General features: G+C 35.4%; 1 protein-coding gene and 1 long non-coding RNA gene across 5 annotated transcripts; one reads left to right on the forward strand and one right to left on the reverse strand.

Moving 5' to 3' along the window:
* Window positions 1-1,477: 1,477 nt before the first annotated feature.
* Window positions 1,478-6,911, forward strand: LOC109197360 (uncharacterized). 3 transcript variants are annotated; one of them, XM_019352350.2, is made up of 7 exons: window positions 1,478-1,576; window positions 2,281-2,406; window positions 2,488-2,805; window positions 2,888-2,975; window positions 4,889-4,955; window positions 6,130-6,226; window positions 6,607-6,911. In XM_019352350.2, exons 1-7 carry the CDS (start codon window positions 1,549-1,551, stop codon window positions 6,717-6,719), a joined length of 837 nt encoding a protein of 278 aa, XP_019207895.1. In that variant the 5' UTR covers window positions 1,478-1,548; the 3' UTR covers window positions 6,720-6,911. The 3 variants fall into 3 exon arrangements, with proteins under 3 accessions (XP_019207895.1, XP_019207897.1, XP_019207896.1); XM_019352352.2 differs by lacking the exons at window positions 6,130-6,226; window positions 6,607-6,911 and adding an exon at window positions 5,077-6,108; XM_019352351.2 differs by lacking the exon at window positions 4,889-4,955 and having other exon boundaries at window positions 1,479-1,576.
* A 4,644-nt stretch (window positions 6,912-11,555) lies between these two features.
* LOC102077737 (uncharacterized) lies at window positions 11,556-13,998 on the reverse strand. Of its 2 annotated transcripts, none has more exons than XR_002058582.2 (4): window positions 13,724-13,998; window positions 13,556-13,640; window positions 12,187-12,253; window positions 11,556-12,095 (listed from the first exon to the last, which is right to left on the reverse strand). It is a non-coding gene; the product is annotated as an uncharacterized LOC102077737 (long non-coding RNA). The 2 variants fall into 2 exon arrangements; XR_002058581.2 differs by having other exon boundaries at window positions 12,187-12,300.
* Window positions 13,999-15,066: the final 1,068 nt, after the last annotated feature.

Here is a 15,066-nt window from a genome sequence, read left to right on the forward strand (position 1 = left end):
ATAATAACCTTCACTGGGAAGTTTGCTTACAACCACCGCTTTGTCACTCATCTGCCTGTGTACATCCTGCTGGAGTAAATTTATGTTATTTTAGAAAACAAAACAGAAATAAAATAAAACAACAGAACTTTGGACCCTTTTGGACTAAATCCAAGAAAATATTAGTTTAATAGTGTTTAAAAGTAGTGCGCTGGTTTAACCCTCTGGGATGAGCAGGCAACCATAGGCCATATGGCTGAGGGTTTGAATGTGACCAGAGGCTCTTTGCCGCAGGTCTTCCCCTCTTTCTCTCTTCCCCCGCTTTCCTGTCTCTCTTCACTGCACCGTCTACTAAAGTCAGTAAAAGGCTGATAAAGAAAGTGTTTAAAGTTAGTTTTCACAGTGTAAGAAGCTACCTTAGACATTTTTTCATGCTCTTACAAAATGAATGAGATCCAAAGATTGATTGGGTCAGCATCAGTACTACATTCTTATTTAGTAAATACCTCATGACTCTCATACGGATAAGAGGAATGGATGGATGAATGGATAATACAGTCCTATAATCTTCTTTATCAATATTATGTGTGATTGTTATACAAATGACCACTTTATTCATTCATTCCGATATTTTGGTGGTGATTAGTATGGTATCTTAAGCATAGTGTGTCTGTAAAAGCAAGTTTGTAAATTCACAACATATGAATGAATGAATGAATCTTAGCAGTGAGATTTTGTCACGATCAATTTTACTTTGATAATCGCCAAGGCAGCAGCCAATTGTGAGAATGAGGATCGCAAATGTCTTCCTCTTTGCACTCAGAGATGCAAAACAGGACTCACCTACTGTAAACATTAAAACCTGCCCATGTAATTGATCCCTGATGGAGAAATTTAAAGAAAAGTACCTAATGCAAATCCTTCTGGTCTTACAAGTCAGCTTGAATAAAAAGCTGGCCACAGAGGAGCAAGAAAAAGAGAAAGGTGCCACTGATGTGAAAACAGCAACTCCTCAAAGTGCAAACATTTCGTCCAAAGTCCAGGACACTCGGGATCAAAAAGCAAACATGATCCAGGATGAAGGAAGAAGCATTCATGAGGACATCAGGAAGTTTATTTTTAAAAAGGGGGGGTGGAACCTGCATTTTCACTCTGGTTTTTATTATTTTATTTATTTTAATAGTCTATAAATGAGGCTCTGAACAATAAATGAGTAAACCTCTCTTTAAAACTGTGGAATCACTGTACTGCAGATTCAACATCTGTTTACTTGAGGTTTCTTAGTTTTCTTGAGGTAATGTATTTCCATACTTAAGTGAGGGCAAGTTATCACACTTTTCAGTGAAATTCTTTCTTTCACCTTTTTATCTTTTGTTGCTGTGAACTAGCTCTTTTTTCTCAAATTTGCAGAAATATTTTCAGTCAGAAACCTTTAATGACATTGGATGATTTCGCTACAACTTAATACCAAACAGCTAAAACCAAAAAGCCTTTTTGTTTTGTTTTTTTCTAGAATCTAGCTGCAGTTCAGCTGGAGTACAGCAGGGGGTGCTTGCAAGATACTTCTTAATGAGCAGGAGTGAAGACCGCAAAATGGGTAAAATAATTATCAGCTTCAAAACAAAGAAGCACACACTTTATTATCTTAATGTGGACTGCTCAAAATAAAACAACACTTGTGTCATTTATTTGTTTTTGCACTGAAGCCGATTTTGTCCATAAAACACAAGCCTTCTAATAATGCTGTTCTACAGGACACACTGCCTCAGTGGAACTAGTTTCCAAATGATAGCAAGACGTTAGAAATGTGATCAAGCTGTAACAGAAACTCTAAACTTTGAAGATGACCATACATTTAAACAGCGAGACGATATCTATTGTGTTAACACTTCCGGTCAAAAATATGGTGCAAGATATCAAAAGAAAAATGTTTATTGCACCAAGATTAGGATAGGCCAGGTGTAACGGGTTCAACTACGTGATCAAGTATGCAACATGTGTACAGTTGTGAATACTCTTGTGGGTAACGTGTGATAAACCATGCAGATGTGGTTTTACTGCAATTGAAAATTTCTCCTTTAATCGGGTGCATCTGATTATCCGTTTATAACATGAGTGACTAAATTTCAAGTGGGGAATCACTTAAATTGTGGCAATTTCTTGTTAAGCTAATGCCCTGAATCCATTATTCCTATAAAACGTATTGTTTTATTCCACGAAAATGAAACGCATACACACACGTGAGTTTTGAGTTCAGCAAAACAGCAACAAACCACTTCCTTTTTTGTGGCTCCTCCTCAGATACAAATAAAGTTCAAAGTGAAGTTCAAGCCTGCTTCTCTCTCTATCTGATGATCATGGTGTTGAAACCAAACCAAGCAGCACTGCTCTTCACTCAGCTATTAGTGGTGTGGCATGTCTTTGCAGGTACAGAGTATATTTGTCTTTTTATGCAGATCAAATACAGAAATATATTTTTAAATCATTTTTCTTCCCTTTAAACAATAGAGTTTGTTGAAAAAGGACACAGAGGTGTGATGGTGATCACAGGAGATTCTGTGACCCTGACTTGCAACATATCTGAGGAAAATGCAACACAAATCTCCTGGACCAACGGCAGATCTGTTTTTCAACATTCAATTGTGCTGAATCGCACCTTTTCAAATTTCTCATTTTACAAACTGAAAATAAACCATCAGTTACCTCCAGAGATAACTGTTTTTAGTGCTCAAGCTGAGGATGAAGGACTTTATACATGTAGCATAACTGGCAAAGATGGCCTACACAGCATTACGTGGAATTTAACTGTGTCTGAGAAGCCCAAAAGTAGGTAGAACAAAAACATCTCACAATCACTTTTAGTAAAGCTTCAATAACCAATGAAAATTACATCTATGCTGCTTTACAGAATCCATTTCAAAGTATTTTCTATCCATACTATCACCTGCAATTGGATTCATTCTATGTGGCATCATGTTGGCTGTTTTCCTCTGCAGGTGAGTAAATGCTTTTTAACTTCATAACAGATTGAAGAACGTTACTCTTCTTTATGCTGCTGTACATTTATTGTCAGTGCTGAGAAGACCGATTTCATCATAAAACTCACATGTCATTTTCTATAGTGTCTTCTTGCATGATTATTATGTTTACCATGCAGTTTAGTTTTAATTTATTAATGTCCACGTGTTCGAATATTGAAAGGGTGCATCAAATGAGAAAAAAATTAGTTGACGGTGTTCATAGAGCTGAAGATTTAAATTGTCATGCATTTAATTGCAAGGTAATCTTAGTAAAGGAAATTTATGCTGCATTGCAGGGTAATCCAGATTCATAAAGTCTAAATGAACTGACATCTTTCAATTCAGTCCAATAACAAAATCATTACATTAGTGGTCACAGGCTGAATGCTCACACCTGACCAAGAATTCACTGAGCTCAGAAGGTTATTTTATTACTAAACTTAATCTTTTATTTCATAACCAGTTGCATTATTAGTTTTATTAGTTATTAGTTTACAAAATAATCAAAGGTTTGAGAAAACCTAAATGCTTTTTTGACAATTAAGGAAAGAAAATGTAATTACATAGTTTGGTTGGTATTTCTGTAAGTACTGCAAACTAGTTCTCTATAGAGTCGAAGGTGCAAAGAGGAAATGCCAGTAGCATAAAAATAGTTTGATGTGGTTTTAATACACTGACTCTGAAGCCATTTTTTTTTGTTTGTGGTAACCATACCCCAGCCTGCATGTTTCCATTGTACAACCAGAAAAGTACACCAATGTGTTATTTTAAGGCTTAAGACTTTCATACTTAAACCTAAATACTTTTGGCCATCATATTTTAAAATACCAAAAAAAAAAATGCAACAAAAAAAAACCTCTTGGAGTAAATTTGGGAGGCTGGTCACTCCTGGGAATCTTCACCACTGTTCCAAGTTTCCTCCATTTGCATGTAATGGCTCTCACAGTGGTTCACCAAAGTCCAAAGCCTTAGAAATGCCTTTGTAACTGTTCCAGACTGAAAGATGTCAGTTACTTTGTTTCTCAGGCGTTTCTTTAGATCGTGGCATGTTGTGTTGCCTGTTGAGATCTTTAGCCTTCTTCACGCTGGTGTGCCAGTAATCAGGCCTGAGTGTGGTTAGTGAAACAGAACTTAGCTTTCCAAAAGAATGTTTTATTAAAGTTAATTCATTATTAAATAAGAGGGTCAATTACTTTTTCACTCAGGACTAAGTAGGTTTGGATATCTTTTCTCCATTATTCAATTAAATCATAATTTGAATTTCTGATTAACTGATTAATACTGACAGACCAGTGTTAACCAGTGATGCTAGTTCTGGTCATCATGCAAATGTACTGTTTATAAGGTTGGGGAAACCTGCAGTCAGCTCAGACTGAAGAAGTCAGTTGGATGAGTGAAAAAATGTTTGTCCCAATGAAAATGTTACATCTAGAAGAACAGGATCAACTTTCTGGGATTTCCTTACCTGGATAAATGAGCATGCATCAAGACCTTTCAGAATATTGCATAATTAAACCCTATTACTGCAGTAACCACAATAAAAACAAAACTAAAAGAACTGACAAACAGTAATCATGCTGTATTTGCAACTATTTAAATCCACTATCTTCATAGACACACTTATTTTTTTCCACATTTTCATCGTGGTGGGTGTAATTACAGCCATGGTTTCATACATTACGTCTATAATTCATTCCTCTACTTAAATATTAAAATACAACCATAAATAATTATTATTATCACTATTAGCAACTTTTCAAAGAGACTGATGTCTTATGTTTCTTATACACTGTAATAAGTACAGTGCCTTTACTAACCAGATCTCATAGAATAAAGTCCTGAAGCACCTGCTGGACAGCATTAATATGGTCACTGCTTTTTCTCTGCAGAAAAGGTATGACGAGGACACTGAATCAGGATCCAGTCGAGGATCAATTTCCTCCTGAGTCCGAAGAGGTCATAAGATCTTTATTATCTTTAGCACTCTTACATCTCTACCTTAATTCCTATCTTAGAATCTCCCCCGATTTTAATTTGTATTTTTTTGTCTTTGTATGTGGGTCTCTCTTAACCACAGGGTACCACTGCTCATTTGAAAAATAACACATGGAGGAGTCAATATACAGAGTTGCAGAATTCAATCTATGGTCACTTCTGAGCTGACGAGACATCCACATATACAGTTACACCGAGACTTGGACATTTTTCTGTTTCAAAGCAGGAACTGCAAGGGAACACAATCAGAGGGAGGACAACACTGCTACTGTAGCCTCTTCAGGCCAAGGGCCCACCTCTGGCTTCGAGCATGGCAGTTTCAATCATTCACATCCCTGTTTTTAGAAGAAGCGGGCAATTAGAAGAAAGTTTGCATTATAGGAAGGAGGACAGGACCTTGCTGCCCACTTCTCCGCACACTGTCTTCTCCTTGCTTTGGTTTACCAACTCCTTATCCCACCAATGGCAGCTCTGTCATCTCTGCTTCTCACATACACCTCTGACTTATTCTCCCAGTTCTATGTGCTCTATGTGTGAATGTTTAGCAGCTTGACCTATGACCTACTTAAATTAATATAATGCTTTACTATCGTTAATACAACTAAATCCCTAATACTACAATAACCTATTCTTACACTAGTCAGCTTTAATTCAGATCATGTTATTGAAATGAAGATTGCTTGGAATTGTTTTAAAACGTCTTGAAATTAAAATTGAGACCTAAACTCATTAACACAAACCACCGCCCCGTCTGGCCATATGCCATTCTTTGAGCCACGAGACCCTGTTAGTACCATATACTGCAGTATAAACAACACTGAAGGTATGTCACATCTTGTGGCCCTATCCCAGTTGTTCTGAAATACATTGCTACCATCAAATTCAAAAAGAGTTTTTTAAAACTGTTTTTTAAATGAAAAAGTAAAATATTCATTTAAACACTTGCTGGAATTTTCATTTTCTACTGTCAATAAAATCAGAGTTTATGAGATGTGGAAATTATTGCATCCTGTTTTTATTTAAAATTTAAAAAGCATCCCAACAGCATCAGAACTTAGTTTGTAGAACAAAGTTTAGTGTTATTCATAAACAATTTGAAATAAAATGCCGCATGGTCACAGTTTTACTTTTGCAGAAAAAGCCGGACCAGGTGCCTGAAAAAGGACCTTTACAAGAACAGGACCTTGACTTGTGTCCAGTATCATGTGCATCATGTTCAGCTTGGAGGAAAGGTTAGAATAACTTTGTATTATTCAGATTGTCATTTCTCACAGTGTTTTCAGTCATGTATTCACTTTACAGTTTGCTTTCCATTCTCACTTGTAGTTTCCATAAAGTTATCTACATTTACAATCCATAGTTGGTGCCTTTGTGTGCATGTCATGTGTATGACTTACAGAAGACTAAAGAGGGGACTTGATCTTATAATTCTGATAGCAAACCACAATTTAGATAGCAATCTGATGATGATAATAAAATATATAATGAGTAACTTTTTCATTCATGTTCTCTCCTTACTGCTTTACTGCTGTTTTTGTGTTTGCTTTCTATTCTGTTAATTTATTTCTGTTAACAAATACAAATTAATTTTAATTGCACTTTCAATCCATAGATGGCCTCTTCACAACTCCAAAGTTTTGCAGTGTACATGACAGGCAGCACTTGAAGAGACTCAGCTCATTCTGTGGACTTTACAAGAAGAAAGTTCTGAAAAAAGCTAAATGAAAAACGAGAAACAGTTTAAATGGAGAGTACAAGGACACACTGGTTTGCACATAAAATAATAATAAAAACCTTTCATAGTTTTCTCTGTAATTCTTGCACTGAAAAAAACAGTGTTACTAATTTATTTTAAACTTCACTGGACCATTGTGTGTGACTATAACATTGTGTGTAAACAATATGTTATTATCATTATTATTATTGTTGTTGTTTTTTCTAAGGACTTGGGACATGTACCAAAGGGGAAAAAAAGTTATTGTATGAGTATCACTTCTGAATCTCTAAATTGTAGTTTACTATCTGATAATATTATGACAATATATTCTCTGCAGACTCATCAGATTCTTTGTCCTGATCAGGAGGAGTTTCACCTACATGGCCAGTATAACAGTTTTTGCCTAACTCAGGTTCCATTCACATTATATTGTGCATCTTCCAGTGAAGTGCTGTTTATTTATGGACACCTCTGGACAAAACTTGTGCTTTGACAGCCATCAGTTTCTATATCTACAGTTAACATCTGAAGATTTGGAATTTTTTGTTGTTTACCATCAAGATAATCTCTGTTGTACAAATCAGCTCCATGACACAAGGTTCACCTCTTCCCTATGATGAAATAATAGCATTTAAACAGCTGTATAAGCTACTGAAAGGTTTCACAACTTTGCATCTATCATTTTTCTGTAAATGCATGACCTTTTTTGCCTTTATTTTTAATATTACAGCTGATTTTTTAAATTCAAAATCACCACCAAATGTAGCTGGTAATATTGGCATCTACTGTAGATCTGGAGGTGAAGTTGATCCTACCACTTCCTCACTTCTAATTCGTTTCTATTGTTATAAGTTGTGCCAGTAATATTAACACATAGTAACAGGTAACAGATGTACTACCTGACAGGGAAAAGTAGCAAAGATTTCTCTATGTACAATATAGATAACCTGTTCCAGGCTTATCTGTGCAAAAACCGATGACTCTAAAGATACTGAAACATGTCATGTAGGAATTGCATTTTGCAATACCAAAGTTAAAAATAACTGAACTGCAAAGGATGTCAGCATAACTGTGATTATAATGGAACTACAGTGAACTCAGATCAGTTTGAGGCAGTGTAGTAAGAAAAATATTGAGAGAGGGAAAACGTAACATATTTTATACAGTGAGGAGGAGCTTGCACACCCCAGCTTTCTGTAGATAGGGTGTGCAAGAAGTACATTTCAATGCAAGGCCTTAACAGTGGTGGCACAACAGCACTTTGGATGTTTTTTGGATGAATTCTGCATAAAATGTAGTTTTGAAAGAGGAGGTTTTTGCATATTTCAGTTCAGTAGTATCAGTCTTTGTATCATCATTATTATCATTATATCATGTCCCCTTTAAGACTATGAATTTGATTGTATTATGTTAAAAATACTCCTATATTGCCACTCTGGTGTATATTTGGCGTGGCTCATTATACACCTAATTAACTATATACATATAGTTAATTAGAATAATGACTAATTAACTAACTAATTAGTCATTATTCTTAAAATTGTCCTATCACCCAAAGGATTTATTTTGTAATTTTTTGGTCTCTTTTAATCTTTAATGTGGATTTGAGCATTTTATTATGTGACTGTGTTAAGCAGAGGTGTTATGAAGTCATATTCCTGGTATTTAGAGGCTAATTGACTAATTGACTACTGCTCGGTATAGATGCTTTCATTCCTTGTGATGGAGTGCCATCTTGTGACACATTTAAGAATTATTCAAAATATCCTTTGTATTTTGTACAGTCAAATATACAAAGGAGTATTCAGGTTGCATGCAGAAAAAAATATGATTTGAATTTTTTGAGAACAGACACTATTCTTTTTGTTAATGTGGCACAAATATTCCAACGTACAAATACGACTATTCCTTAGCAGGTCTGTAGTGTGGTTATTTGAAGCCAGTCATGTTAACCTTTATTACTTATTCATATTGTAAATTCTTTTTGATGTTGTTCTACACCTAACCCTCATGAATAAACTAAGTCTCTTACAACTCGATTCCTAAATGTAAGCCCCCCTGTCTCACCAGGGATAATCACAGTACCACAATTCAGAAACAGTTCTTTACAGAAATATCAAGTAAACTCAGGCAGATTTTCCTCCAAAGTACTGTGGAGGAATTACAACCCTTTTTAATGCACAGTCCCCCATTGAAAGAGGCTCAAAAGTAACTGAACAAACCAACATAATTTTAAATTTAAGGATTGTGTTTAAATATTTAGATAAAAATGCTTTGCAGTTTGGAACCAATGGACATCAATAAAAACTTGTCTGTGCTGCCTTTAGATGCCATATTATGTTTTAGTTACTTTTCTGTTCAGACTGCAATATCTAAGGTTAATATATGTAAATAACCATTATGTTAAATAAGTGTTATAATTAATACTTATGGCATCAAAGAATTATATTTGTCATATAGAGATGGACAAACATCAATCGGTTTAACACAAAAAGTAGAATTCAGATCTAAACAAACATTTCTCTGTCAGTGCCACTTTATTTGTGGACCAAGTAAATAAATCTTTAAGCAATCTTTTATTTTATTTTTAATCAGATTTAACTGAATATTTGTGCTCTGTATTAACTCTGGTCATCTTTATTCTAACGTCTTACCAGTACAGGGTTGAACAGCAGCCACCGTGGCTCATGTAACAATCCTCCTCAAAAGGAGAAAAAAAAGAAACATACTTTTATGATAAAAAGCCAATATGTCAGATTTGGCTGAATCAATTTAAAGCTTTGCACAACACTATCACTTTAAAAAATGGAAAAATACAAATACACTACTCCCTCCTATCCCCACCCCTAAGTGGAAAGAAAAATGCCCATCACTTATTTTATCACAATTATTAAATTATCATCATCTGATGATCTATCTGTTTGGAGTAGGAAACACTCACAGGTACGGAAGAGGATTAGGGCCACCGGGGGGGGAAAAGTGGGCACGTATTCTGAGAAAAAAATTCTGGAAAAGAAAAAAAAAAAGGGCTTGTTTTTTGTTTTTTGCTTTGTTTTCCCGGTGGCCCTAATCCTCTTCCATACACAGGGATCATTTTGTGCATAATATGTTCCATGATCTGTGAAGCACGGAGAACGAAGTAGAAATCTCTGTTTAATAGATAAAGTTGATAACCACCGTCATGATACCCGTGATGTATTTAGGTTTAGGTTTTGTCGAGGCAGCTAAAACAGTAATAAACTTCCTTCACTGTAAACCCCTCACAGCACTCTGAGGCCACAGAGGCCACAACAAAGCCTAAGTGGGGCTGTCTTCTTCTTTGATGGCTGACAACCATCACATAGCTGCATTAGCACCACTTCCTGGGCTAGAATGGTAATACAGGACTCCAAAATACAAGCTAAACCATCTTCTAAAGACTTTGGAAAATATTACTTCCCTTCTCTTTTTTCTTATTTTCTTATCATGACTCAGTCCTAACTTAATCCTATCTAATCAAACTTTTTTTTTTTATCTGTGTCCAACCCATGCTGCAATTTCCTTTTCTGCTTTAAATACTAAATGCCTTTACTTCCAATTTAATCTATGTAAAATCCATTTCCATCTTGTATCGTTTCAGTGCTTAGTCAAAGTAATTGCACATATGATTGCATAAAAATAGAATTAATTTCTCTCACCTCTTCACTTGGTGAGAAGAAAGCCGGAATGCCTTAAAGTAAATCTATTGGTTATTTGAACAGAAATTAAGAAAAATATATTTTTCCAATCCAAAAATCATGGAGAAATATCTGGAAGGTTATTTTTCTTTAGTGGCATTGAGGCACTTTTCTGCGTGCAATCCCTTTGGATGCTATATTGTGTTTTAGTTGCCTTTCTGTTCAGACTGCAGACTTTGCAGTTTAGAACCAGTGGACACCAATAAAAACCCGTCTGTACGTTCTTTGAATTTGTCGGCAGTAACACATTTCAAAAAATTGGGACAGGGAAACAAAACCTTGCAGATGTAAATGCAGGAAACAGGAATCAGAATTGAAGAGTCAAACTCAACAATCCAGAGAAAAAAGAGCGAGTCAGAGGATGCAAAATCACAGAACTCTAGCAATACTATAGGAAGCACTGGGAATAAGGTGAAGACTGCTTACTCAGGCAACACATCAAAGAAAGACTCAATATGTACAAAAACTCAGCACATAACAGAGAACAACAGCTACTAAAATAAGACAGGAAGGAAGGCACAACTGAAAAGGGAAATATGGTCACCTACCAATCTAGGTACAGAAAGCTCATATGAGGTTATAAATATAAATGACTCAAGGACTTTTCGTGGGAAATGAGGGTCCGAGTAATACCAAAGTTCCTCTAACATCTCCTCCCATGTCATACTGGACACAACTCAAGGTGCTGTTCTCTTTGTTCTCTTTGAATTTTAAATTAAACTTGTGCTTCATCTGCATTAGTAAATCATGTGCTTAATTATTATGTGCTGCTGAGAGCTACAAGTAGGATCAAATGTCTTTTTCTTAACCCAAGAAAAACAACAACAACAACAACAAAATAAAACATGTTGTTGTTTAACTCTACCTCAAAAGACAACACAGTTATAACAGATGACATGGTTGTAGCTCAAAATGTATAGAAAATATGTTTATGAAGTGGTTTCTGTATAAAATCAGCAGTAAATTGATTTAAATTGCTATCTTGACCTTTACTGGAAGTGATTAATCCAGCTTATTGCCCTACCTACTTCTGAGGTATTGCACACACCGTTGCGTAGACCACTTTTTTCAGTTATGCTGCATACATAAACTGAGTGCTAAAAATAATTATAGTTATTAAAAATAGTTGTAGGTAACTCGTGATTTATTTTTACATGGAAAAAAATCAGCTGGTCAACATCAAATATCAGCTTGGTAAGTAAACCCAGGTTTACCTTAACTATGAGCATGTTCACATGAAAGTGGTGGCAATGGCAACATCTGATTCACAGTCACATTGATCAGTGCACAGGAAACTGAGTGGATGATTTCACATATGAACAGTAAACTATAATACTACAAAGTTATGGATGTTTTACACACATGATTCAGGATGCAAGTAAAGCTGCTGCTACAGATAAATCAGAGGTGTAAGAGAAAAAACTCCGTACGTTCACAGACACCTGCATGCTTGAGCTAAAGAGGCTATAGTAGCTCTGTTTCATTTCCTCTGATGTGTTCTCATGCAGTTCCTGCTTTGAAAATGAAAAATGTCCATGTCTCTGTGTAACTGCATGGCTCATCAGCTTAGAAGTGATCATAGATTGAATTCAGGTTCTCCATATACTGACTCCTCCGCTTGTTATTTTTCCAATGAGCAGTGTCACCCTGTGGTTGATGGAGCTCCAACTATAAAGATAGAAAGTGCAAAAACAGAAATTATTCCAGAGACATGTGAGAGTGTTAAAGAGAGTGTTAGAGATGACAGAGATCTTCTGACCTCCTCTGACTCAGGAGGAATCTCACTGCAGTCTGGACCTTGATTCCGTTTCTTCGTCATAATTTTTCTGGAGAGAAAATGCAGTGACCAGTCATGAAACCCCTCATCTTAGTACTGTGGAGGTGTTTCAGGGACATTATAATATCAGTGTAGGTTCATAAAGAGATTTTAAATCGTACAGTGACCACATGAAATGCAAAACATTTTGAGAATTTGTGTTATTTTAGCACAACAGTAACATCTTTGCATATGGTGTGTTTGCTGTAACTCATTAACATTTGGGGAGTTTAAAATATAAATTAATATCTTAGGTTCTTTTTTGGTCTCAGACTTTAGTTTAGTTATTTATTGTTAGCTGTAAATCAGGAAATACAGTGAGTCTTCTGCTATTTAAAAGGATGATGTCTGAAATCATCCATTTTTTTCATAATTTCTGTTCATGTTTTATTTCTCATCTTTCACTTCCTAAAGTCCATGCAGTTACATGTGTACTCTATCAATATTTACTGCAGTAAAGATGTGTTTCAGTAGGTTCTACATCTCAATGTAACACCCACATGATGGGCCTATAACAACTGGACTTAACCTTTAATATTAACCAACTTTTGTAGCTGTGGAAAAATGCAGGTTGGGCTAAGCCACAAAGAAAATGCCCAAAGAGTACATGATACATTTTACCCTAACCTTTTAACTACTACTGAGAGGCATTTCCTGTTTGCACACTCTACTGCAAGAAAAATGCCTCATCAAAAGCACAAAGGGCTGGTTCAGCCCTTGTAGGTTAGCATTAGTTTGCAGTACTGACAGAAGTAGTGAACAAATTGTGTGATTTATTTTATTTTGTTACCTGAAAAAAACAAAACACACATTTTATTTGTTAACATTATCTTGCAATTTTTTTTTTTTATTATTATTATTTTTTTACATTGTTTATTAAAGATATCATAGACATACATTTTTTCAGTATCCAATATCCAGGTCTGTGAGCAGCGTGGTATAAGCTCCACAAACTAAGTTGCATTTAACTATTCTTTCTTATCTGATGCAATTTTCAGATGTTTCAAAACCTGGACATATATTTCCTTGCAATTAAATGCATGACAATTTAAATCTTCAGCTCTATGAACACCGTCAACTAATTTTTTTTCTTATTTGATGCACCCTTTCAATATTTGAACGCCTGGACATTAATAAATTAAAACTAAACTGCATGGTAAACATAAGAATAATCATGCAAGAAGACACTATAGAAAATGACATGTGAGTTTTATGATGAAATTGGTCTTCCAGCACTGACAATAAATGTACAGCAGCATAAAGAAGAGTAACGTTCTTCAATCTTTTATGAAGTTAAAAAGCATTTACTCACCTGCAGAGGAAAACAGCCAACATGATGCCACATAGAATGAATCCAATTGCAGGTGATATGGATAGAAAATACTTTGAAATGGATTCTGTAAAGCAGCATAGATGTAATTTTCATTGGTTACTGAAGATTTAGTAAAAGTGATTGTGAGATGTTTTTGTTTTTACCTACCTGTGGGTTTCTCAGACACAGTTAAATTCCACGTAATGCTGTGTAGGCCATCTTTGCCAGTTATGGCACATGTATAAAGTCCTTCATCCTCAGGCTGAGCACTAAAAATAGTTAGCTCTGTAGGTAACTCATGATTTATATTCAGTTTGTAAAATGAGAAATTTGAAAATGTGCAGTTCAGCACAACGGAATATTGGAAAACAGATCTGCCGTTGGTCCAGGAGATTTGTGTTGCATTTTTGTTGGATATGTTGCAAGTCAGGGTCACTGAGCCTCCTCTGAACACAAAAGTAGACCTGTGGTTTTCTTCAGGGAAGAAAAAATTAATTAAAAACAATGTATCTGTATTTAATCTGGATAAAAAGATGTTTCACAAACACAAATCTGCTCTGTACCTGCAAAGACATGACACATCACTAAAAGCTGAATGAAGAGAAGTGCTGCTTGGTTTATCCTGCACATCACGACCGCCAGTCAGAGAGAGAGAAACAGACCACTGCATCATCAGCAGCTTTCTATTTATCTGACGAGAGCTGCAAAAAAACAGGAAGTGGTTAATTGTTGCTTTGCTAATCTCAAAATTAATGTGTGTTGTTCATCTTATGTGGATTGAAACATGAACTTATGTTGAAGTAGTGCATACAGTGTTTCAATGTAACAACAAACTGTAATAAATGAAGTAAATAAAGGTTCATTCTTCAGGTTATAAATGAAAATATAACATCCACCTAAAACTGTGCTTTCATAGATTAACACCCTTTACCCACTTCACAGTTGTGACCATGTTGCATACTTAATCAGTATAGTGTCAATAAAAACTTTTGCAGACAGTTGCTTTGTTTTGTTTTTTATTTTTCTCACACCTAAACACTAAATGTGACACAATGCATTCTACAAAGTTGCAATTTTACCCTGTCATTAGTGAGTAACAAAAAAAACATCAACGCTGTCATGAAATACTGCTTCATTTTAAAAAAAAAATAATAATAATAATCTGCTTTTAAAAATGCTCACCAGAACTCTACTTTTCCTTTTAGAGGCATGTATGAATATTCATTTGCAATTGGTTGATAAATTTAAAGATAGGTTAGATCAGTAACAGAATCCCTTCAACAAGTGGAACTTATAGAGAGTTTCTCTTGGCAAAGCAAATGTGTTTGGCACAGCGGGGCATTTAGATCAAGTGAACTAAGTGAACAACACTTCCTGTATTTCTTGTGCGGGTCACATGAACAAGAGTTCGGCCTACTGTGTTTAAAAATACCCAATATTATTTCACTGCTGTTGCTGGAGTGCCACCTTTTGGTGCATTTGAGAATCGTCGAGAATTTATTCTTACACAG

Source organism: Oreochromis niloticus, linkage group LG16 (assembly GCF_001858045.2).
Source record: "Oreochromis niloticus isolate F11D_XX linkage group LG16, O_niloticus_UMD_NMBU, whole genome shotgun sequence".
Taxonomy (NCBI): Eukaryota; Metazoa; Chordata; class Actinopteri; order Cichliformes; family Cichlidae; genus Oreochromis; species Oreochromis niloticus.

Bases quoted from the DNA above. Each gene is read 5' to 3' on its own strand.
- LOC109197360 (XM_019352350.2), top strand. From the start codon at position 1,549: ATGAGCAGGAGTGAAGACCGCAAAATGG. The intron at 2,407-2,487 runs GTACAGAGTATA...TTTAAACAATAG, and splicing joins GGTGTGGCATGTCTTTGCAG to AGTTTGTTGAAAAAGGACAC. The intron at 2,806-2,887 runs GTAGGTAGAACA...GCTGCTTTACAG, and splicing joins TGTGTCTGAGAAGCCCAAAA to AATCCATTTCAAAGTATTTT.